Genomic DNA, 25,025 nt, shown 5'->3' on the forward strand with positions numbered 1-25,025 from the left:
AAGCCTCGTTGCCCTTCTCTGGACCCGCTCCAGCACCTCCATGTCCTTTCTGTACTGATGTGCCCAAAACTGAACACAGAACCCTAGGTGAGGCCTCACCAATGCTGAGTTCAGGGGCAGGATGACTTCCCTAGTGCTGCTCACCACACCATTCCTGATACAAGCCAGGATGCCATTGGTCCTCTGGTCCACCTGAGCACACTGCTGGCTCATATTCAGCCGAATGTCCATAGCACACCAAGGTCCCTTTCCATCAGGCAGCTTCCCAGCCACACCTCCCCAATCCTGTAGGGTTGCCTGGGGTTGTTGTGACCAAAATGGAGGACCCAACACTCAGCCCTATTGAAACTCATTCTGTCATTGACAGCCTTACCTTCATCCACTACATGGGTCACCTTGTCACAGAATGAAATCAGGTTTGTCAGACAGGATCTACCGTTCATAAACCCATGCTGACTGGGCCCGATCCCCTGGGTGACCTTTAATTAGTCCATGATTGCTCCTGAGATTATCTGTTCCATAACTGTTCCTGGCACCGAGGTGAGGCTGATAGGTCTGTAGCTGCCAGGATCATCTTTCCAGCCCTTTTTGAAGATGGGCATCGCATTTGCCAGTCTCCAGTCCACCATGACATCCCTGGTTATCCAGGACTGCAGAAGAATAATGGAGAGTGGCTTGGCAACCACATCTGCCAACTCCCTCGGCACTCCAGGGTGCAATCACATCCGGACCCGTGCACCTGTGAGCATCCAGCTTTCAGAGCAGCTCCAAAAGCATGGGATGAGCTTTGAGAACTCTGGTCTTCTGGGGGAGGATGGGGCTTGCCTCTCAGTGAAGGGGAAGACCATCGTCAGCAGCAAGCTTTCCAGTGCAGTCAAGAGTTTTAAACAAGAATCACCAGGGGAGGGAACCCATCCCACCCTGAGGCTGCTGATGGCAATGGGTGCCCTGGGTCTGGAGCTGGATCGCAGGCCAGGAAGACAGCACCTCAAGTGCAGGATAAGGGAACTCCTACTGGTCAGTCAGCCTCACCGGGAGCCCAGCTCAAATGCCCGCACACTAACACATAGAGCATGGGGAGCGAGCAAGAGAGTTACAGGTGTGCGTGTGCCTACAGGGCTATGACGTAATGAGAGAGAGGTGGGATGGCTCTCACGATTGAAATGTCGGAATAGAGAGGTATAAACTCTTAGGAAGGACAGGCACGGCAGAAGGGAATTGCCCTCCACATCAACAACCAGCTGGAGCCCATGGAGCTTCACCTGAGGATGGCTGAGGAGATGACAGAGAGTGTTTGGCTTAGGGCTAAAGGGAAGGCAGAGGAAGGAGACATCGCAGTGGGCGCTGGACCAGGAAGACTGAGTGGATGAGGCCTCTATAAACAGATAGGTACAGCCAATGGCATCCTGGCTTGCATCAGAAACAGTGTTGCCAGCAGGAGCAGGGAGGTGATTGTTCCCCTGTACTCAGCACTGGTGAGGCCCCACCTCGAGTACTGTGTCCAGTTTTGGGCCCCTCACTGCAAGAAAGACATTGCGGCCCTGGAACGTGTTCAAAGGAGAGCGACAAAGCTGGTGAGCGGTCTGGAGCACAATGGGGCCATATGAGGAGAGGCTGAGGGAGCTGGGAATGTTCATCCTGGAGAAGAGGAGGCTCAGGGGAGACCTCATTGCTCTCTATAACTTCCTGAAGGGAGGCTGTAGTGAGCTGGGGGTCGGCCTCTTCTCTCGTGTCATTAGTGATAGGAGCAGATGGAATGGTTTCAAGGTACGGCAGGGGAGATTCAGGCTGGACATGAGGAAGTATTAATGCTCAGAAATGGTGGTCAGGCACTGGAATGGACTGCACAGGGAGGTGGTGGAGTCGCCGACCCTGGGGGTGTTCAAGGAAAGACTGGATGTTGTGTTGAAGGACATGGTTTAGTGGGAGCTATTGGTAATAGGTGAACAGTTGGTCTGGATGATCATGTAGGTCTTTTCCAATCTTGGTGATTCTGTGATTGATTCGATGATCTCCATTGCAGAGCTGGATACCGAGGGTGGATGGAAAGAAAAGGGAAGGGAGGGGAACGAGGGCGAGGAAGGAAGGGAAGAAAAGAAGGGGAAGGGAAAGGAAGGAAAGCGAGAGGAAAGACACGAAATGAGACGTTAATTTTGGGTCCTTTTCCGGCAGCTTCCCGCCCCCTCCCCCTCCCCCAAAACAGGCCCTGGGTCGCCCCAGCCCGGCCTGAGCCACGTGACAGGAAGTGCTTGGTAGTGGCCGAGAGCACTTCCGGGCCAGAGCGGGCTCTGCGCTGCGAACGGGGTCGGGCCTCGGTGCGGGGGCACGGAGGGGCTGTCGGGGGAGGAGCTCGCGGCGCTGCCGGCACCCAGAGGCGATGCGTGCGGTGCCACCGAGTGTGGCAGGGGCCGGGGGGCGGCTTCGTCCCGGGGAAGGCCGTGCGAACATCGAGCTGTCGGTGCGGCCTTGGGATGCTGCCTGCAGGGAAGCGCGGCGGGCGCTGTGCTGGGTGCCGAGCCGTGGCTCGCGCTTTGCTCGTCCTTTGAAGGCTGAACTGTAGGCAGCCGGTTTGCATCGGGTTGAAGGGGCTGGCGCTGCCCTGAAGGTGAGTGAGAGAAGTGGGCAAAGGAAGGGTGAGTGGCGGGATCCGAGGAGGGCGTTTTGTGTTTGTGTGCGTGTCTGTTGTTTGCCTGACGTGTTGGTGTGCGTTGTTGTTCCAGGTGTCTGAATGAGGACTCCCCGTGGGAACTGGCAGTGAGCAAAGGAATGGAGCGACGGGCCTGGGTGCCGTGTTGGACTGCGGCTGTGGAGCCAACGAAGGTGTGTCCAGTGTCCTTCCTCTGGCTGTGGGTGAGCGGGGCGAGTCAGAGCTGCGGTCCTGTGCGATGGTGTTTGTTGGCTGGGACCGGCTGCCTGAGCAGAGTGGGGGCAGGGAGAGGGAGGTTTGGAAAGCGGCAGCAGTCAGGAGCACGTCTGTGTCACGGCCTTATCTAGATCAATCTATGATTGATAGATCAATCTGTGATCTCCAGGTGATGTTATGATGTGGAATAGCAATAGAAAAACTGCAAAACCACAATAGTGTGGCAGCCCAGAAAGATTCCCTTGTGGAAGAAGGGGAAGGGTGAAGGAGGCCGAGGACCATTTTCTCAGGGCTGGCTCCTCTGTGCCCTCTTGCTGGCCGGAGAGAAGGTCTGCCTGCTGGGCACAGGGAGCGCCTTGTAGCTCCCGTGCCGTGCCCTGCCCTCCAGCCCCCTCCTCATCCCATGTGGAACGCCAGTGCCAGCAGTGCGGCCGCCATTTTAGAACCCTCACCACGTCACCTTGGTCACCGCTGCCGCGCGCAACGCAATCGCCTCTGACAGCTGTGGCAGATAACAGACATGTCAGCTGCAAAGAGGGTGAGGATGGAAGTTGGCCCAGTTTCAGGCGGGAGGATGGAGCTGGGGGCCCTAGGACTGAGAAGGAGGAGGGGTCCCGCCATGACCACCAGGCAGAGGAGGGGTAAGAGAGCCACTTTCCATCGCACCTGCACCAGCCTGGTGACGAGCAACCTTATGGAGCCCATGAAGGTGGATCCACCTGCAGAGGAGCCCATGGAGGTGGATCCGCCCGCGGCATAGCTGGCCTGGCACCACACCACCGTGCCAGGCCCTGCGTTGGCACCATCATAGCTCCACCGTGGCTGGTCCAGGCGCTGAGCTCCTTACCCGCTGCACGGCCCCCGCCCCCGGCATTAGCTGGGTGGCATTTTTTTAAGATCTGTTCCTCTTTCAGGCTTGGTGTTTTCAAGTTAGGCATAGGTTATTATTCGTGTTTTAGTGTTAGGAGTAGGTTTAGTGTTAGGAGTTGGTGTTTTCCTGTTAGGAGTTCATTCCTGTTTGTGCTGTAGTGTTAGGAGTTGATGATTGTTCCCATAGTAGAGTTAGGCATAGGTTACTGTTGGTACTGTAGGGTTAGGCGTGGGTTCCTACCAGCAGCTGGCAACAAACAGCGCTTGCTCGGTAAGCACATGTCTGCTTTCTCCCCCAGAGCCGTGAGTGTGACTGCCATGAGAGTGGAGGTCTGATGCCATCTGCAAGGAATGGTATTTGCATCTGGTGGCTTTTCTGTTGCAGAATGTCCAGCAGCAGAGCGTGAGCGGCCGTGAAATGAAGCTGGGCCTCAGGACAGCAGTCTGGAGCTGCGTCACGAGCTTCCTGCGAGGCCAGCGCAAGGTAGGTGTGCCTTATTGTAAGGGTGCGCTGAAGCAGTGTTGGTTAAGCACGGCTCACTCCTCTGTCTCCAGCAGATGGGCTTTCTGCACACTTTATTTCTGTGGCCGTAGAATTTCTCTCATTGGGATAGAGAGGAGGGAGTACCTGCAGAAGACCGTTCTCTTCTGGTTTTGAGCCGAGGAGAGCTCAGATTCCAGCTTAAGCAATGTTCTTTTGTCACACTCTGGGTCCTGTGTTACGTTCCCCAGAGTTTCATCTCTCCTTTAGATTCCAGTTCATCTGACAGGTTAGGCTTGAATTCAGCATAATATCTGCTTCTCCCTGGGTTCAGGTTCTTCGGGTCTCTAATGGAACATGTTAGAAGATTTCAGCTCTGCATTTTTTTTCTTGCTCCGAATAGCAAGGGACTGCTGTGCTCTCATTAATATCATCAGTGAGTAGATGCTTCCTCCTGTTTGAGCCTAAAATGCTTTCCATAGTTGAGTGGTTGGAAACATAGGGTTTTAACTTAAAATTGTTTGCGCAGAGTGAAGTGCTCTATCCCCAGAACTTTCCATCTTTTTTCTTAACACAGCTTATGGTTCATTTCAAAACAAACTAACAAAGATGAATTTGGGTTAGCGTAGCCCGTTTTAAATGATCCTTCTGTGTCTTTTCCAGGCTGGTAGCAGAATGGAGACTTTCCTGAGGCGCTGAGGAACAGACACAGCTTTTTTCGAAGGCTTCAATGAAATTCTGCCACAACAGTATCTGCGGTCCTTTGATGCTAAGGAGCTGGAGGTAAAGGATTCTTCACCATTGCCAGATCCATGCTTCTACACGTAATACTTGAATGTCAGTCAGTGTCTGAAGTGCAGAGTTCATTAAGGCTGGCGGTTCTGTTTTCTGGATGTGCGAGTGAAGCCTTATGTATCAGTTAGTATTTGGTCAGTGTGTTGTTCTTCACTTTCTTCTTGGCAACCAACTTACACGTTTCTAACATTAAGATTCTGCCAGTGCAAATTTTTTGGCTAACAGTGTTTTTGTAATCCTTGACAATGTGATTTGCATGTGTTTAAAGAGTGAGCAATTGGAAAGCAAGGGAGATAAGAACCAAATACCAACGGATGGTCAAATTACTGAGTGGAGCAGGTTTTAACTGCTTTTGGTCTCTCCAAATTATCCTCTGCAGCAGAACATCATATTTCTAGCCCAGAATTGTATGGTTAGGCAATGAGAAAGTATGGTCTGAATGTCTAAATACAAATGTTTTCATGACTGGGATTTCTCTTTAGTCACCTCTCCACATTTTCTTTGTGAGTGGATGTTATTATTTGCTGTGGAAGTTTGAGAGTTTAATATTAAAAATGAGCGTACTGTGATTGCAGGTGCTTTGAAGTACAGTAGTATTTCAGTACAATAGTCTTGCTGTAGAAGCAAAGTTGTAGCTTGTAGTTTCCATGTTTATGATCCTTTTTCTCCCCTAAAGGTGTTCCTGTGTGGAATGCAAGAAATTGATCTGAATGACTGGCAGAGGCCATACCATCTACCGGCATGATAGCAGAACCAGCAGACAGATACTGTGGTTCTGGGAGGTTTGTAGACTTCTTTTTTCCTCACAAGAACACAGCAGCAGCTTAATGAGCAACAGTCAGAATTACTCAACAGATACATAGTGTGTAAATATAAATGATAACTGCTAATCCAGCTGTCCTAGGTGTGATGGGGAAGTGAACGTATCAATATTAAACTTTACCTCAGTGTTAATTATTATCTTTCAGTTTGTGAAAGAAATAGATAACGAGAAGAGAATGAGACTTCTACAGTTCATTACTGGAACGTGCAGATTACCAGTGGGAGGATTTGCTGACCTCATGAATGAATTTATATGGAATCTTTTTTCTGAATCTTGCATATTGGTAGAGCTGTGACAGAAAAAGGGATGGAGGGAATGTGAACATGCCTTGCATCAGTGACTTGATAGATGGTTTGGATGTGGTCCTGGCAGGGCAGCCTGCTCTGGGTATCCCTGCTTGATCAGAATGGAAGGACTAGGTGGTAAACTCCAGAGACTCCTTCCAGTACCAAACCAACAATGTGATTCAGTGGTTGAGTTTCTTTGAAAACCGCTTCATACTTATGCATTTCACTATGTGGATTTCTTCAGAGGGATGTAGTGAGAGGCAGATGTCTTTGTGCTCTGCAAGAAGCTATAGTCTTGTTTTCTCTTCAAGGCTTTCACGCACTATTGTCATGTATTATCTACTGGTATACATGGGCAGTTAGACCTAAGAATTCCTCGTTTGATTTTTGTACAGGGAGCAACAGACCCCAAAAATTTTGCGTTGAGAAAGTTGGGAAGGAAAACTGGTTACCTAGACGTCACACCTGGTAAGTACTAAGGATCAAACTCTGTTGTGGTTCTTTTCTTACTTGTCCAGATCATGGATATTTTCCAACAAGCACCAACCAGGCATGGCAACTCACAGCTGAAATGCCATTGCCCCTGCTAAGTAACCAGTCTACCTACAGACCTCTCATTAGAGACTTGCAAACAAGAGCAAAACCCATTTATTCCCATTTCACAGGTTGGCTTCTCTTCACCACACATCACATGCACAAGAACAGATTGCTCTTGCAAGGAAGCACGTTCCTACACACCACAGCATCCTGCTGAGCAAGGGCATCATCCACATACATTCCCTCATCTCTGTTACCCTACAAAGGTTCAAGGACAGAAGACACAGCTCACCACAGCATCTACTGGAAAAGAGCCCATGGCATTCAAGCACACCCAGAGTCAGAATCCCCTCCTTGCAGAAGATGGGTTTGAGGAGCAGGCCATGAGACACATTCGGTGAGAAAAAGTCAGCCTGGAGCTCCTCACCGCTGAGTACAGAGCTGCGCCCACAAGAAGATTCAACCCCTTCTCCCCTCGGCTTTGCTCACTGTTGCAAGGGACACGAGGACCCTTGGAAACATGGAAGATGTGCTGGATACGACGTCATCCTCGACGGAGCAGCCATACTCTAGCAAGAACACACGGACATGGAATCTGTTAGAAGCAGAGCCAATACCTGGGTGCTGCCTACAGCATTTGCCAGCTGTAACCTAGCTAAGTAGTCAACTGTGCCCAGGGCTCTCAGCATCACTGCAGCACTCCATTCATCATCATTCGTGCTACAGCCTCCAATTAAGAAGCACAGACAGTAAGAAACTGGCAAGAGAACCATACGTCCTGCTGGTAGACAGAATGCTCCTCCCCATTTTATTTACATCAGTTCAGTTGCTGGTGAAATTCTAGTCTGGATCCTCTCTGAACAAACAGCCACAGCTAGGTTGGCCAACATGTCACACCTAAAAGCTCCTCAGATTCCTTCCTCCTCACACCTGCCTGCACACACACCAACTGAAAGTCAGGCAGCAGGACAAGGCCCGGCCTTTTGAACTACTGATAAAGCTTGGAGATCTCATTAATGCGATGAATCTCTTCACTGTTGCAAGAAGCCAGAATTTCCATCAGGCAGCCTTCTTCTGTTCCTGCTCCCCAAGGAATTGCCAAGGCAAGATTTCAGATACCAACAACAGCTCCTGACATGCAATCAGATTTCTTTAAAAGTTAATAATAAATGAAGAAGACATTCATAGCAAAGCAGTAAGTCCTTGGCCAGAACTTCAGCAATATAAAAGAAAGATTTCCAAACTTTCACAGCCCTCCTCACTTTGTGCACATCGGACATGGTGGTGGGAGTCATCATCCCAACCATCACCCTCTCAGAATTCCCACGCAGCAACGCTGTCAAGTCATCAATCAAATCCTAGAAAGCCAAGAGAGGAGGAAGGAGGTGGCAGAAGGTACGGCCTTCCAGGACAGACAGAACTGAGCTGTTCACCACTTCTCTTCAGGCTCCAGTCCTCTTTGCGTCAACAACTGCTCTGAACTGAACAAGAACAAATCAACCTTGGTCAAGGAGAGTCTCTGTACATGACTGGTGTATGTATATTTGCCTGAGTGATTCATCCACAGCGTAACTGGGGAGGTGAAAGTCAGTGTGAGAAAGTGAGTGTGATTCACACTCTCTCAAGTACTGCTTTAAGATGCTTTAAGATGTTCTTTATTTGTGAGGTACAAAGTGCTCTCTGAGGCCTCTTCTAAAATGGTCTAGCTAGCAGTTACAGGTTATTGAAATGTGTTTTTAATTCTGCGCTGCTTTTCTTAGATGCCTGTATCTGCCCTGGTATCCTTTGCAGAAGCTCTGGAGCATGGATACAGCAAATTCAAGAGTCCTTTTCACCAGCAAATGCGAGCTACAGGTGTGACACAGGCAGTCCATTGCCTCCTTTTCAAGACAGGCGCTGTGGTAAGTCCAGGAGTTGGCATCCTTAATACACAGTGGGATTACAGCCATCTTTGTTCAGTAAGGAGGTTATCATTACCTACAGTAATGATAGTAGAGCCCATCTGTACTACAGGAAAGTTTATGTGGAATGACTGTGCTGATGAAGGTGGAAATTTTCTCTTTTGGATTAGACCAGCCCACAAAGCAAAATGAAATGGAGGAGGGAGAAAATGTACTCATAGTTCTTGCTTAGTTCTAATTGCCAAGCAAATGACTACCTGCTAGTCAGAGCAGGATGGTGCCTGCTGTCTGGGAAGCCTCATGCAGAAGCACTGGAGCTTTTGCATCATGTACTCCCACCCTTGTCCCCTGCCTGAGGCGGGCCATAGGACACCCACAGCCTCTGGGCAGCCTGGGCCAGGGCCTCACTGCCTCTGGGGGAGGAATTTCCTCTACCCATCTACCTCCATTTCCACTCTTGGAGTTTAAAGCCATTTCCACTCATATTATGGCTGTCTGCCAATGCCAAGTGACATGCAAGGTCCGGTAGTGGGTCAGGTAATGACACGACAGCAGTACACGGACAATTGTGCTATTATTGTCAATTTATTGGTAGCGTGGAGCCTGGAAAACTCTGATTGATGACAGCAGTGGTTCTGTGGATGTCAGATGGTGCCCCAAACCAACATACTGGGGGTGCTCCCACCTCCTGACAGATGGTGGAGAGGAGCGAGAGAGCAGAGGTGGTGCTGGGGAGGGCTGGGGGCTGCTGGGCCTGGTCTGTTTCCCCCTGGCATTGGTTTTCCAGGTGTCTGATGCCCCTAAGCTGACACTGTGGGCAGGGGGCACTCCTACCTGCTAAGGGATGGTGGAGGGGAGGGCTGTGGGGGAGCCTGGGGGTGGCCAGGCCTGTCATGCTGGGGGGGCTGCTGCCATCCTTTGAATGATGGTGTAGGGAAGCGTAGAGGTGTTGCTGGGGGGTCTGGGGGCTGCTGGGTCTGGTCTGTTTCCCCCTGGAAGTGGTTCTCCATGTGTCTGATGATGCCCCTGAGCTGACACCCTGGGGGGGCTGCTCCCACCTCCTAGAGGTGATGGTGGAGAGGAGCGGGAGAGCAGTGGGGGTGCCTGAGGGGGCCACTCCCGTCCCCTGAAGGATCGTGGAGGGGAATGGGAGGGTGGTGACGGTGCCTGGGGAGGTGGGGGGCTGTTGGGCTGGTTGTGCTTCCCCCAGGCAGTGGTTGTCTGTCTCTTGGACTGTTTCCCCACCTTTGCACTCTGCATCCCCTGATGGATGCTGGAGGGGAGGAAGAGGGCAGAGGTGGTGCTGGGGGGGGGGGGAGGGGATGGGGGCTGATGGGCCTCTCATGGTTCCCCAAAGCAGCAGTTGTCCGGGTGCTGGGTGATACTCTGGAGCTGACACCCTGAGGGGACCACTCCCGCCCCCTGAATGATGGCGGTGGGGATGGGGGAGGCGGCGTTGATGCCCGGTGGGGCCGAGGGCTGCTGGGCCTGTTGGTCATCTGCCAGTCAGACGTTGTTCCAGTGCTGGCCGATGACTGCAAGCCTACACCCCGGGTAGGTTCTTTCTGTCCCCCAAAGGGTGGGGGTGGGGGACAGGGGACGGCGTAGATGCCTATTGGGACGGGGGGCTCCTGTGCTTCTCAAAGATCCCCAGATAGGAACCTTCTTCACATTCGTAGATGGTGATATTGTACTCGGGTTGCTTAGCCCATTTTTTAGCTTCATAGCGGCGCCTGTGAAGAGAGGAACGTGCTGAGGGCACAGGAGAGCCCCTGCTCTGCTTTCTCACAGTGCATGGCAAAGTGCCACCCTCAGCTCCCAGCCTGTCTCTGGCCCAGCAGTAAGGATGGGCTGAAGCCAATGACAACATCTAACTGTGTAAATCGCAGACCATGTGAGCCAACAACTAACTGGTCTCTTTACGCTGCTTTAACTGGAAACGCCTCCTGGCCCACAGCAGCCCTACAGTAAAGAGTTGGCAGGATGGGGATGGGGGTCAACAACTCACTTTCTGTTTCTGTACCAGAAAATAAGAAGCCAGCACAGACTCGTCCCCAGCAATATGGAACCCAAGGAAGCTCCAGCAAGTATCAGGTAGAACTTCCAACCAACTTTAACTTGCTTGGCATTTGCATGTCCTGCATCAGGCACACCTGGAGGAACAACGTGGTCATTGCTGTGTATCGTGCCCTAATGGAAATCTCAAGGAGGTCTGACAATTTTTTTCCATTTTGTTGGACTCCTGGAACAAGTGAAAATCCTCAGGCTGCAATGCTTCCCTGATTCCAGGGGAAGCAAAGGGAACTCCCAAAGGCACCGCGCATCGAGGCGCTCTGGAGCCTCTAATTTGCCTCTCAGCTTTGGGTATGCCCTGGCTCTGCCAGATTTACTCCTTCTTCTCCATCATGCTCTAACATTTCTTTTGCACTCACCTACCCTTGCCTTGTGAGGCTGGGTCGTGCTGCCGCAGGCAGGCACACCGTGACCCTTTGGGACACGTCGTTTGACTAAACAAAACTCATTAGAGCAGAAGGAGAGTGTGTGCATCTGTTTAATCAGTTGCTGCTAAGAGTGACGTGGACAAGAACCACTGTCGTGTTGTGCAGGGAGTGCTGCCCTGAGCTCTCCCCTCCCCCTCAGACCCCACTCCACGGGGGCAGAGTCAGGGCCCTCAGCAGCACCTGAACCTGTTTCTCCGTTTTTCCTTCCCCCCGGCATGGGCACAACTTGCACGCTCCTAGTTTTCAGGATGTTTCTCCTGCTTATGAACTCCTGCCAGATCGCTGCTTACCTGGATTCCTCAGAAAACGATAGACCCAGTTGTGGTGGGCTTCCCCGGGCTTTGACAGCGCTGTGAAGAATGAGAGAAAGGCAAAGTCTCAGCATGGTGCAGGCACAGAGGAAGCAGAAGGACGAGGAGGCTCCCTCTATGCCATTGCCCCATCTGTGAGTCAGTGCATCTCTCTGGACCTCAGTTTGCAGGAGGGACCCCTCTCCGGGCTGCTGGTGTGCCTGGAGCCTCAAGGGAGGCACAGCAAGCTTGGAATGCAGGGACTGTGTGAGGGAGGTATGCTGAAGGCTCCTATTCCTTCTCATCTCTGCTGAATGTGGTTTTGGTGGCCTTGTTCCCAAAAGGACAAAGTTCCTAAGTCCCTGGGAACTGGGTGCAGTGGGAGGGGAGCAACCTCTAGCCATGGCCACGGAGCTCTACCGGCAGCCCTTACCTGGAGTGCCAGCTGCTTGCGAGGCCTCTCTTTCTCCCAGAGGGATGGGCAGTATGTGACGGATGCCTTGCTGAAATGCATCCCTGTGAGCAGGCTCTGCGTCAGTCCCTTTAGAAAGGAGGTAAGAGAGTAGGGCTGTAAGTAACTGCTTCTCATCAGGAAGATGGTATCTTCAGCAGGAAGGTGATGCTGCAAGCCAGTTCAGACACAGGGGCATCACCACAGCAAGGTTCCTGCTGTGCACACTGCAGATGCTCCATGTGTATACATCTAGAATATAGATGTATATACAAATAGAATACATACATCAGCTTCCCAAGACTTTCAGTGGACAGACAGAAATACACCCACCATGTGCTGCCTTCTCCTTTGTGATTTTCTTTGGCATATAGGACAGCCTCTGTGGGTATCTTCCTCTTCCCAGCGCCTCTTTCTGTCTCTCAGGACCTGAACAGAAAGTATTGGGATCAATTTCAGACAAACAAGGTATTGAACTGAGTGGTCTTTTCAGCAAAGTCATGAGACAGCAGCCACTCCTGGGATGCCTGTGCGGCTCCAGCACAGGAGGCAGCCAAGTATTTGGCACAGCCTTCCCTGGAGGCACTTCAGCACCCAAAGAATGGGAACTTTCCATCACAAACTGCAACCTACAGAACCGCATCACTGAAGAGCAGATGGTGCCAGGGGGTCGTGCCTGGCTGACATTAGGGCTGTGAGCTGGCATCTCTCAAAGGAAGCAAAAATTCACAGCATACCCTTAGGAGCTGCTGGGACTTCTGTCCTGGAGCTCAGCAGGGAAGATGGATCCCATCCAATGCTACCCACACCTGTCAACAAACACAGACAGAGCAGCTCCTGTCAGATGTGGCTGGATGGTGGTTTAACCTGGAATGACAGCACTGCTGCATAGCACTCTTCTCTCCCTACTAGGCTGTGTGGAACTGTCTGGTGAAGAGAAGGGGGTGGAAGGAGAAGGGGAAGATCTAAAGGCCCTTTCCTGTGGGATTGCCCGGAGGCTTATGGACCAGATTATGGAGGCTTTGGCAAGGCACTGCTTATAGGCACAGCGGTAATCACACAGCGATGAGAAACATCCCCATTGTGCGTTGTGATCTCTCTCTTCCTTAGGACCTGCTGTGACTGGAAGGGGCTCAGGTGACGATGTGGCACCCAGAGCTGGGTTGAAAGTTGCAGAGGGGCCAGGTGGGCAGTTGGCTGGCAGTTGGCTGGCACTCAGCAGCTTTGCAGATACTCTCTCCAGGCCACGTGAAACAGTCCTCAGAGACAGCATGGAAGAACATTGGCGTTTTCTTACTAGAGAGATCTCCGATGGATGGAGAGAAAGCCAACGGGACAGTGGGTGCACACAGCACCCAAGGAACAGTGACTGCCCAAGCTTCTCATAGACAAGAAACCACCAGGCAGTGAAAAGCTGAACCCTTCCTGAACTTCCACAACCAAATATGTGCGAAGATCATGAGGTGAAGACTGGTGACTTACCTCTGGCATCCACTCCAGGTTCAGGCACAGGTCTCCATTCTGGTAATCCACCAAGAGGGCCTGCAGGCACAAGTGTGATCAGAAAAAGGTGAGGAGAGCTTCCACTGCGCACTGGGGCCTGGTTTTTCTGCAGTGACCTGCAAAGACTGGCAGCAGGTCGGGGAATGACATGGCCCAAACAGCAAAGGCATCGGTTCTCTCCTCCAAAGAGTGGCAAGGGCTGCCCTCCCACTGAAATGTGACAACTCTCCAAGTAAAGAACTACTCTCAGCTGATCTGTGTACGGCTTTTAAGGCACAAAGAGACTTGAAAGACCTTTGGAGGTTCTTAAGTACCCGAATAAATCATTACAACGCTCATTTTTCTGTCTTCAAGGAAACAGACACAACTTACCTCTGGGTTTCCCCTGAGGCACAAAATCAGTATCCACCAAAACATCTGGATAAGGAACTCCAACATCATCATCTAAAATCAAGAACAGATGAGAGATGTTCCCATTGCATGTTGCGCCTTCTCCCTTAGTGACTGGGGAGTGTCAGGTAATGGAATGGGAGACTCAGACCGTGATTGCCAAAGCTAGAGAATGACCTGGGTGACCTGGAGCCTGGCACTCGGCAGCTTTTCAAATGCCCTCTCCAGGCCACTTGCAACACACCTCTGGGACCGCATGGAAGGGTATATAGCCCGTCAGGGCTTTCTTACTGGGAGTTCCTTGCTGGATCTCCCACTAAAGCACCAGAGGAAACGATGCCTGTTCCTTCCTCTGGGCTCCAGCTGGGTGTCTCTGTTGGGAACTGGGATTTGCCTGTGGGGAGCACCAGGAAGCCAGAGCAGAAATGCTCACGCTTTTCCCAACACGCTTCTTCTGAGCTCTCCCATAGGACACCTCCAGGGTGGGCTCAGCCAGCAGCAGAGCCATGGCCTGGCTGGGCTGGAGAAAGCCCTGAGGGGAGCGCTGCTTCCACAACCCACACCTGGCCCCTGGGGTGCTGCCTGGCCCCCTTCCCAACAAACCCCCATGGAAAGGCAGCCCCGGGGCAGTGTGGCACAGGGCCACAGGGACAACAGCCTGGTCCCATCTCTGCCCACCCACCTGCTGCTGGAGCTCGCCACGGTGCAGCACAAGTCTCCTTGGAACACATGGCCATCAGTAGGAGGAGGAGAGCAAGGCGGGCGGGGGACACGGCCCCCCACACTCGTGCCATGCTGCCACCACCACCGCTGCAGCCACAGCAAGTGCTGGGGCCAGCACGGAACACCTGGGGTACACACCCTGAGCACTGTGACCTCATCGAGCACAGCGGGCATTGTGACCTCACGTCCCCCCCAGGATGCAGATCTGTTCCGCTGCCATGGCCAGGTTCCCCCTGGGCTTGTGTGCACTGTGGTGGTGGGAGAGGATCGGCACTCATCTGGAGCAGCCGGAGGCCACAGCTGAGGTTTCCACATTGACATCATGGAAACAGAATCGTGGAAAGGCTTGGGGGTGAGGGGATGCTGGAGACACAGGTGCTGTGAAAGGAGAAAGAAAATCACTGTAATGTTGCTTTTATTGCTTCATACAGCTCCAGAGATTTAGTTTTGACTTTCAGTGGCACCAAAGAAGCCGTTTCTTCAGTGACACTATATTTGTTATCACAGCCTCTAACAAAAATGGCAAATCGAGCTGTATCTGTAGCACCAACAGTTCCATCAATTGCCAGAGCATTTTGATGGGTTGATTGATAGATTTTCCTATTTCTTCAGTCTGCCTGGCTCTAGTTTGTTGTAACAGAGCAATTTGAGAAAAATCCATTTGTTTTTGCAGGACAAATGATATCTGCCATTCCAATTTTGGTCAAAATATATCATAAACTCAATTTCAGGGTGTGAGTGTGTCACAATTTCTGTTAGAATATGTCATTAGCTCTATTTTGGAGTGTAAGAACATCACAGATTGGGCCAAAATAGGGGCATAAACCCAACTTCTGAGGGTGAGAACTTCGCAACTCGTGTCAAAATATGCAATAAATCCAATTTTGGAGTGTGTGAAGGCCACAATTTGGGTCAAAATATGTCAGAAACTGAACTTTGGAGTTTGAGAAGGCCATCATTTGGGTCAAGATTTGTCACTGATTCTATTTCAGAGACTGAGAACATCACAGTTTTGCTCAAAATAAGTCATTATCTCAATTTTAGAGCATGAGGACGTCACAATTTGGGTCAAAACGTGTCACAAACGCAATTATTGAGTGTGTGAAGGCCACAATTTGGGTCAAAATATATCATTAATCCTATTTCAGAGAATGAGAACGTCTCAGTTTCTTCTATTCTCCCCAGGGTCTGCAGGCCTTTTTCCACTTGCACACTGCACTTGCTTGTCCAATGCATGACACAAAGCCCAAGTGAAACACCTGCTTGCAAAATAAGTCTTTGCCAAATGGAGATAAATGACCAAGGTCAGCTCTCTCTACAAAGCAAGTTCTTTGTGACCACAGCCACAAACAGCAGTTCCATTCAAACTATCAGAATTCTTTCTTCCATCCCAGGATTGTTCTTCAATCACAGGCCTTCAGGTCCCCGACAAAACTCCCTGAGAATGTCACCCCAGGAATGTCACTCCAGTGTTACTCCCTGATATCCCCCGCAGTGATAACCCAACACCACCCCCCGCCATCACTCCTGAACATCACCCCTGTGTCACCCCAGCATCACCCCGGCAACATCACCCCCCCGCAATACTCCCACATCACCCCCCACCATCACTTCCCAACATCACCCCCACAACGTCACTCCTTGATGATAAACTCCAGTGATACCCCAGCAGCATCACTTCCCGATGTTACCCCCCAGCGATACCACAACATCAGCCAACAGCATCACCCCCAGTAGCATTGTGATGTGAATCCATAGTGAATTGATGTGAATCCTGAGTGTACCCTCAGCTCCACTCCTGTTTCAGGGTATGTTTGGGTCTGACTGACAGGATGTCTCAGGAGCAGACACAAGCAAACTGTACTCGGAGCAGCACAGAGGGTTATGAGCTGCTCAGTTTTCTGGGCTCCACCAGAAGAGGGGTGGACAGAAGGGACAGGGAGGTGAACGTTCCTCTCTACTCTGCCCTTGGGAGGCTCCATGCGCCCATGGTCTGGAGCCCCCAATACAAGAAAGACAGAGAACTGTTGGAGAGGGTCCAGAGGAGGGCCAGGCTGAGGGAGCTGGGCTTGTTCAGCCTGGAGAAGAGAAAGCTGCAGGGTGACCTCATTGCAGCCTTTCAGTACCAAAAGGGAGCCCATAAACAGGAGGGGAGTCAACTCTTGGAAAAGGTAGATAACAGCAGCACAAGGGGAAATGGTTTGAAGGTGAAGGAGGGAAGACTGAGGTTGAATGTCTCAGAGTGGTGAGGTGCTGGAAAAGCTGCCCAGAGAGGCTGTGGATGCCCTGTCCATCCCTGGAGGTGTTCAAGGCCAGGTTGGATGGGGCCCTGGGCAGCCTGGGCTAGTATTAGGTGGCCCTGCCTGTGGCAGGGGGTTGGAGCTTCATGATCCTTGAGGTCCCTTCAAACCCGGGCCATTCTGTGTGATCTGTGTGAATTCAATTCAGCATACACACCATCACAAACACACACAGACATCCATTGCACATAATCCCAGTAAGCAAGAAGCAGAAACTCCCTAAGCAAGCGCACCCTTACATATCGCCACTGAGAGATGGCAAACTTCTGAAAAGGAGAGAGAAGGACCATGCTGGTGTTGGATGCAATAGGCATTGCCAGCAGGGCATCAAATGCTTCCAAGGGCACTTCTCCTCTCTCCCCCGATGCTTTTCCCAGGGCCTGCAGGCTTTTTTGCACTTGAATGCTGAACCCACGTGGCCAGCACATGATGCCTGTAAAGACAGAAAGACAGGGTGGTCTTAATTATTACTTGGGATGTTTGAGTTATCTGCTCTGCCACCTGCATTGCAGAATAAGCAGCCAAAAACTGTTTTTCAGTCATACTGTACCTTTTTTCTGCTCTGTGCCAAACTTAAGACCAGAACCCAGTGGGCTGAAACAGAATTTTGGCACTGCTACAGACAGGAGCCAAACCCAGCTTGAGTCGCATGCATCTAGTTCAGCTGGAAGGGTGGGATCAATTACACCCAGTGCTGGGGCCTGTTGAACAGCTGGTTTTGCTTCCTGGAACGCCTCTTCTTCCATTCTGCCCCAGACCCATTTTTGGCCTGTCTTTGTGAGTGTGCCTCAGCAGCTGTGCTAGGTGGGCTCTAAAGGAACGTCAGCATCTCAATATACCCAACAGTTCCTGCAGCTGCCATGGCACGGCAGGGACTGGGAATGCCTCAAACTTGCCTATTATTGCACTGACCAAATGACATCCAGGAATTTTACCAACAAAGCCGGTCCTTGCACTTTTGGTGGGTTTAAGGCCTGCCCTTTTTCTTGTAAGTGAGCAGGTAACGAGCGTGCTGCCTTTCCTAATCACAGAATCATAGAATCGCTCAGGTTGGAAAGGACATTAAAGATCATCGAGTCCAAGCAAAACCCCACCATCCTACCCTAACTATCAGCCCTCTGCTAAATCATGGCCCTGAGCACCACGTCCAAATGGTTTTTATACACACCCAGGGATGGTGACTCAACCACCTCCCTGGGAAGCCCATCCCAGTGCTTAACAACCCTTTCTGTCAAGAAGTTTTCCCTGATATCCAACCCAAACTTCCCCTGGTACAACTTGAGGCCATTTCCCCTTATCCCGTCACCCATCACCAGTGAGAAGAGAGCAGCCCCACTCTCGCTGCAGTCACCTTTCAGATATTGGAAGAGAGCAATCAGGTCTCCCCTCAGCCTCCTTTTCCCCAGACTAAACAGCCCCAATTCCTTCAGTTGCTCCTTGTAGGCCTCCAAGCCCTTCGCAAGCCTCGTTGCCCTTCTCTGGACCTGCTCCAGCACCTCCATGTCCTTTCTGTACTGATGTGCCCAAAACTGAACACAGAACCCTAGGTGAGGCCTCACCAATGCTGAGTTCAGGGGCAGGATGACTTCCCTAGTGCTGCTCACCACACCATTCCTGATACAAGCCAGGATGCCATTGGTCCTCTGGTCCACCTGGGCACACTGCTGGCTCATATTCGGCCGAATGTCCATAGCACACCAAGGTCCCTTTCCATCAGGCAGCTTCCCAGCCACACCTCCCCAATCCTGTAGGGTTGCCTGGGGTTGTTGTGACCAAAATGGAGGACCCAACACTCAGCCCTATTGAAACTCATTCTGTCATTGACAGCCTTACCTTCATCCACTACATGGGTCACCTTGTCACAGAATGAAATCAGGTTTGTCAGACAGGATCTACCGTTCATAAACCCATGCTGACTGGGCCCGATCCCCTGGGTGACCTTTAATTAGTCCATGATTGCTCCTGAGATTATCTGTTCCATAACTGTTCCTGGCACCGAGGTGAGGCTGATAGGTCTGTAGCTGCCAGGATCATCTTTCCAGCCCTTTTTGAAGATGGGCATCGCATTTGCCAGTCTCCAGTCCACCATGACATCCCTGGTTATCCAGGACTGCAGAAGAATAATGGAGAGTGGCTTGGCAACCACATCTGCCAACTCCCTCGGCACTCCAGGGTGCAATCACATCCGGACCCGTGCACCTGTGAGCATCCAGCTTTCAGAGCAGCTCCAAAAGCATGGGATGAGCTTTGAGAACTCTGGTCTTCTGGGGGAGGATGGGGCTTGCCTCTCAGTGAAGGGGAAGACCATCGTCAGCAGCAAGCTTTCCAGTGCAGTCAAGAGTTTTAAACAAGAATCACCAGGGGAGGGAACCCATCCCACCCTGAGGCTGCTGATGGCAATGGGTGCCCTGGGTCTGGAGCTGGATCGCAGGCCAGGAAGACAGCACCTCAAGTGCAGGATAAGGGAACTCCTACTGGTCAGTCAGCCTCACCGGGAGCCCAGCTCAAATGCCCGCACACTAACACATAGAGCATGGGGAGCGAGCAAGAGAGTTACAGGTGTGCGTGTGCCTACAGGGCTATGACGTAATGAGAGAGAGGTGGGATGGCTCTCACGATTGAAATGTCGGAATAGAGAGGTATAAACTCTTAGGAAGGACAGGCATGGCAGAAGGGAATTGCCCTCCACATCAACAACCAGCTGGAGCCCATGGAGCTTCACCTGAGGATGGCTGAGGAGATGACAGAGAGTGTTTGGCTTAGGGCTAAAGGGAAGGCAGAGGAAGGAGACATCGCAGTGGGCGCTGGACCAGGAAGACTGAGTGGATGAGGCCTCTATAAACAGATAGGTACAGCCAATGGCATCCTGGCTTGCATCAGAAACAGTGTTGCCAGCAGGAGCAGGGAGGTGATTGTTCCCCTGTACTCAGCACTGGTGAGGCCCCACCTCGAGTACTGTGTCCAGTTTTGGGCCCCTCACTGCAAGAAAGACATTGCGGCCCTGGAACGTGTTCAAAGGAGAGCGACAAAGCTGGTGAGCGGTCTGGAGCACAATGGGGCCATATGAGGAGAGGCTGAGGGAGCTGGGAATGTTCATCCTGGAGAAGAGGAGGCTCAGGGGAGACCTCATTGCTCTCTATAACTTCCTGAAGGGAGGCTGTAGTGAGCTGGGGGTCGGCCTCTTCTCTCGTGTCATTAGTGATAGGAGCAGATGGAATGGTTTCAAGGTACGGCAGGGGAGATTCAGGCTGGACATGAGGAAGTATTAATGCTCAGAAATGGTGGTCAGGCACTGGAATGGACTGCACAGGGAGGTGGTGGAGTCGCCGACCCTGGGGGTGTTCAAGGAAAGACTGGATGTTGTGTTGAAGGACATGGTTTAGTGGGAGCTATTGGTAATAGGTGAACAGTTGGTCTGGATGATCATGTAGGTCTTTTCCAATCTTGGTGATTCTGTGATTGATTCGATGATCTCCATTGCAGAGCTGGATACCGAGGGTGGATGGAAAGAAAAGGGAAGGGAGGGGAACGAGGGCGAGGAAGGAAGGGAAGAAAAGAAGGGGAAGGGAAAGGAAGGAAAGCGAGAGGAAAGACACGAAATGAGACGTTAATTTTGGGTCCTTTTCCGGCAGCTTCCCGCCCCCTCCCCCCCCCCCAAAACAGGCCCTGGGTCGCCCCAGCCCGGCCTGAGCCACGTGACAGGAAGTGCTTGGTAGCGGCCGAGAGCACTTCCGGGCCAGAGCGGGCTCTGTGCTGCGAACGGGGTCGGGCCTCGGTGCGGGGGCACGGAGGGGCTGTCGGGGGAGGAGCTCGCGGCGCTGCCGGCACCCAGAGGCGATGCGTGCGGTGCCACCGAGTGCGGCGGGGGCCGGGGGGCGGCTTCATCCTGGGGAAGGCCGTGCGAGCATCGAGCTGTCGGTGCGGCCTTGGGATGCTGCCTGCAGGGAAGCGCGGCGGGCGCTGTGCCGGGTGCCGAGCCGTGGCTCGCGCTTTGCTCGTCCTTTGAAGGCTGAACTGTAGGCAGCCGGTTTGCATCGGGTTGAAGGGGCTGGCGCTGCCCTGAAGGTGAGCGAGAGAAGTGGGCAAAGGAAGGGTGAGTGGCGGGATCCGAGGAGGGCGTTTTGTGTTTGTGTGCGTGTCTGTTGTTTGCCTGACGTGTTGGTGTGCGTTGTTGTTCCAGGTGTGTGAATGAGGACTCCCCGTGGGAACTGGCAGTGAGCAAAGGAATGGAGCGACGGGCCTGGGTGCCGTGTTGGACTGCGGCTGTGGAGCCAACGAAGGTGTGTCCAGTGTCCTTCCTCTGGCTGTGGGTGAGCGGGGCGAGTCAGGGCTGCAGTCCTGTGCGATGGTGTTTGTTGGCTGGGACCGGCTGCCTGAGCAGAGTGGGGGCAGGGAGAGGGAGGTTTGGAAAGCGGCAGCAGTCAGGAGCACGTCTGTGTCACGGCCTTATCTAGATCAATCTATGATTGATAGATCAATCTGTGATCTCCAGGTGATGTTATGATGTGGAATAGCAATAGAAAAACTGCAAAACCACAATAGTGCGGCAGCCCAAAAAGATTCCCTTGTGGAAGAAGGGGAAGGGTGAAGGAGGCCGAGGACCATTTTCTCAGGGCTGGCTCCTCTGTGCCCTCTTGCTGGCCGGAGAGAAGGTCTGCCTGCTGGGCACAGGGAGCGCCTTGTAGCTCCCGTGCCGTGCCCTGCCCTCCAGCCCCCTCCTCATCCCATGTGGAACGCCAGTGCCAGCAGTGCGGCCGCCATTTTAGAACCCTCACCACGTCACCTTGGTCACCGCTGCCGCGCGCAACGCAATCGCCTCTGACAGCTGTGGCAGATAACAGACATGTCAGCTGCAAAGAGGGTGAGGGTGGAAGTTGGCCCAGTTTCAGGCGGGAGGATGGAGCTGGGGGCCCTAGGACTGAGAAGGAGGACGGGTCCCGCCATGACCACCAGGCAGAGGAGGGGTAAGAGAGCCACTTTCCATCGCACCTGCACCAGCCTGGTGACGAGCAACCTTATGGAGCCCATGGAGGTGGATCCACCTGCAGAGGAGCCCATGGAGGTGGATCCGCCCACAGCATAGCTGGCCTGGCACCACACCACCGTGCCAGGCCCTGCGTTGGCACCATCATAGCTCCACCGTGGCTGGTCCAGGCGCTGAGCTCCTTACCCGCTGCACGGCCCCCGCCCCCGGCATTAGCTGGGTGGCATTTTTTTAAGATCTGTTCCTCTTTCAGGCTTGGTGTTTTCGAGTTAGGCATAGGTTATTATTCGTGTTTTAGTGTTAGGAGTAGGTTTAGTGTTAGGAGTTGGTGTTTTCCTGTTAGGAGTTCATTCCTGTTTGTGCTGTAGTGTTAGGAGTTGATGATTGTTCCCATAGTAGAGTTAGGCATAGGTTACTGTTGGTACTGTAGGGTTAGGCGTAGGTTCCTACCAGCAGCTGGCAACAAACAGCGCTTGCTCAGTAAGCACATGTCTGCTTTCTCCCCCAGAGCCGTGAGTGTGACTGCCATGAGAGTGGAGGTCTGATGCCATCTGCAAGGAATGGTATTTGCATCTGGTGGCTTTTCCGTTGCAGAATGTCCAGCAGCAGAGCGTGAGCGGCCGTGAAATGAAGCTGGGCCTCAGGACAGCAGTCTGGAGCTGCGTCACGAGCTTCCTGCGAGGCCAGCGCAAGGTAGGTGTGCCTTATTGTAAGGGTGCGCTGAAGCAGTGTTGGTTAAGCACGGCTCACTCCTCTGTCTCCAGCAGATGGGCTTTCTGCACACTTTATTTCTGTGGCCGTAGAATTTCTCTCATTGGGATAGAGAGGAGGGAGTACCTGCAGAAGACCGTTCTCTTCTGGTTTTGAGCCGAGGAGAGCTCAGATTCCAGCTTAAGCAATGTTCTTTTGTCACACTCTGGGTCCTGTGTTACGTTCCCCAGAGTTTCATCTCTCCTTTAGATTCCAGTTCATCTGACAGGTTAGGCTTGAATTCAGCATAATATCTGCTTCTCCCTGGGTTCAGGTTCTTCGGGTCTCTAATGGAACATGTTAGAAGATTTCAGCTCTGCATTTTTTTTCTTGCTCCGAATAGCAAGGGACTGCTGTGCTCTCATTAATATCATCAGTGAGTAGATGCTTCCTCCTGTTTGAGCCTAAAATGCTTTCCATAGTTGAGTGGTTGGAAACATAGGGTTTTAACTTAAAATTGTTTGCGCAGAGTGAAGTGCTCTATCCCCAGAACTTTCCATCTTTTTTCTTAACACAGCTTATGGTTCATTTCAAAACAAACTAACAAAGATGAATTTGGGTTAGCGTAGCCCGTTTCAAATGATCCTTCTGTGTCTTTTCCAGGCTGGTAGCAGAATGGAGACTTTCCTGAGGCGCTGAGGAACAGACACAGCTTTTTTCGAAGGCTTCAGTGAAATTCTGCCACAACAGTATCTGCGGTCCTTTGATGCTAAGGAGCTGGAGGTAAAGGATTCTTTACCATTGCCAGATCCATGCTTCTACACGCAATACTTGAATGTCAGTCAGTGTCTGAAGTGCAGAGTTCATTAAGGCTGGCGGTTCTGTTTTCTGGATGTGCGAGTGAAGCCTTATGTATCAGTTAGTATTTGGTCAGTGTGTTGTTCTTCACTTTCTTCTTGGCAACCAACTTACACGTTTCTAACATTAAGATTCTGCCAGTGCAAATTTTTTGGCTAACAGTGTTTTTGTAATCCTTGACAATGTGACTTGCATGTGTTTAAAGAGTGAGCAATTGGAAAGCAAGGGAGATAAGAACCAAATATCAACGGATGGTCAAATTACTGAGTGGAGCAGGTTTTAACTGCTTTTGGTCTCTCCAAATTATCCTCTGCAGCAGAACATCATATTTCTAGCCCAGAATTGTATGGTTAGGCAATGAGAAAGTATGGTCTGAATGTCTAAATACAAATGTTTTCATGACTGGGATTTCTCTTTAGTCACCTCTCCACATTTTCTTTGTGAGCGGATGTTATTATTTGCTGTGGAAGTTTGAGAGTTTAATATTAAAAATGAGCGTACTGTGATTGCAGGTGCTTTGAAGTACAGTAGTATTTCAGTACAATAGTCTTGCTGTAGAAGCAAAGTTGTAGCTTGTAGTTTCCATGTTTATGATCCTTTTTCTCCCCTAAAGGTGTTCCTGTGTGGAATGCAAGAAATTGATCTGAATGACTGGCAGAGGCAATACCATCTACCGGCATGATAGCAGAACCAGCAGACAGATACTGTGGTTCTGGGAGGTTTGTAGACTTCTTTTTTCCTCACAAGAACACAGCAGCAGCTTAATGAGCAACAGTCAGAATTACTCAACAGATACACAGTGTGTAAATATAAATGATAACTGCTAATCCAGCTGTCCTAGGTGTGATGGGGAAGTGAACGTATCAATATTAAACTTTACCTCAGTGTTAATTATTATCTTTCAGTTTGTGAAAGAAATAGATAACGAGAAGAGAATGAGACTTCTACAGTTCATTACTGGAACGTGCAGATTACCAGTGGGAGGATTTGCTGACCTCATGAATGAATTTATATGGAATCTTTTTTCTGAATCTTGCATATTGGTAGAGCTGTGACAGAAAAAGGGATGGAGGGAATGTGAACATGCCTTGCATCAGTGACTTGATAGATGGTTTGGATGTGGTCCTGGCAGGGCAGCCTGCTCTGGGTATCCCTGCTTGATCAGAATGGAAGGACTAGGTGGTAAACTCCAGAGATTCCTTCCAGTACCAAACCAACAATGTGATTCAGTGGTTGAGTTTCTTTGAAAACCGCTTCATACTTATGCATTTCACTATGTGGATTTCTTCAGAGGGATGTAGTGAGAGGCAGATGTCTTTGTGCTCTGCAAGAAGCTATAGTCTTGTTTTCTCTTCAAGGCTTTCACGCACTATTGTCATGTATTATCTACTGGTATACATGGGCAGTTAGACCTAAGAATTCCTCGTTTGATTTTTGTACAGGGAGCAACAGACCCCAAAAATTTTGCGTTGAGAAAGTTGGGAAGGAAAACTGGTTACCTAGACGTCACACCTGGTAAATACTAAGGATCAAACTCTGTTGTGGTTCTTTTCTTACTTGTCCAGATCATGGATATTTTCCAACAAGCACCAACCAGGCATGGCAACTCACAGCTGAAATGCCATTGCCCCTGCTAAGTAACCAGTCTACCTACAGACCTCTCATTAGAGACTTGCAAACAAGAGCAAAACCCATTTATTCCCATTTCACAGGTTGGCTTCTCTTCACCACACATCACATGCACAAGAACAGATTGCTCTTGCAAGGAAGCACGTTCC

General features: G+C 51.3%; 2 protein-coding genes across 12 annotated transcripts in view; one reads left to right on the plus strand and one right to left on the minus strand.

The window, feature by feature from the left end:
* LOC146756335 (dual specificity calcium/calmodulin-dependent 3',5'-cyclic nucleotide phosphodiesterase 1B-like) overlaps positions 1 to 25,025 on the plus strand; it is a 78,952-nt gene that overhangs the window by 52,220 nt on the left and 1,707 nt on the right. For 2 of the 11 annotated variants that reach the window (XM_085524525.1, XM_085524519.1), the window contains exons 23-24: positions 2,721 to 2,820; positions 4,033 to 4,110. In XM_085524525.1, the coding sequence (XP_085380651.1) occupies positions 2,721 to 2,732 (12 nt within the window). In that variant the 3' untranslated portion in view covers positions 2,733 to 2,820; positions 4,033 to 4,110. The other 9 variants (XM_085524522.1, XM_085524520.1, XM_085524517.1 and 6 more) reach the window with 9 other exon arrangements.
* Positions 10,155 to 14,693, minus strand: LOC146756339 (uncharacterized). The gene is made up of 9 exons (XM_085524513.1): positions 14,375 to 14,693; positions 13,675 to 13,746; positions 13,282 to 13,341; positions 12,537 to 12,608; positions 12,133 to 12,228; positions 11,782 to 11,889; positions 11,349 to 11,408; positions 10,566 to 10,710; positions 10,155 to 10,290 (listed from the first exon to the last, which is right to left on the minus strand). Exons 1-9 carry the CDS (start codon positions 14,691 to 14,693, stop codon positions 10,170 to 10,172), a joined length of 1,053 nt encoding a protein of 350 aa, XP_085380639.1. The 3' UTR covers positions 10,155 to 10,169.

This window comes from Coturnix japonica, chromosome 27 (genome assembly GCF_054131305.1).
Source record: "Coturnix japonica strain WE chromosome 27, WE-NBRP24, whole genome shotgun sequence".
Lineage (NCBI taxonomy): Eukaryota > Metazoa > Chordata > Aves > Galliformes > Phasianidae > Coturnix > Coturnix japonica.

Coding starts and splice junctions, on each gene's coding strand:
- LOC146756339 (XM_085524513.1), bottom strand. CDS start 14,693: ATGAGTGCCGATCCTCTCCCACCACCACAGTGCACACAAGCCCAGGGG. Junction 13,342..13,674: donor GCCTCAGGGGAAACCCAGAG/GTAAGTTGTGTC, acceptor TTGTGCCTGCAG/GCCCTCTTGGTGGATTACCA. Junction 10,711..11,348: donor TCGTTTTCTGAGGAATCCAG/GTAAGCAGCGAT, acceptor TTGTTCCTCCAG/GTGTGCCTGATGCAGGACAT.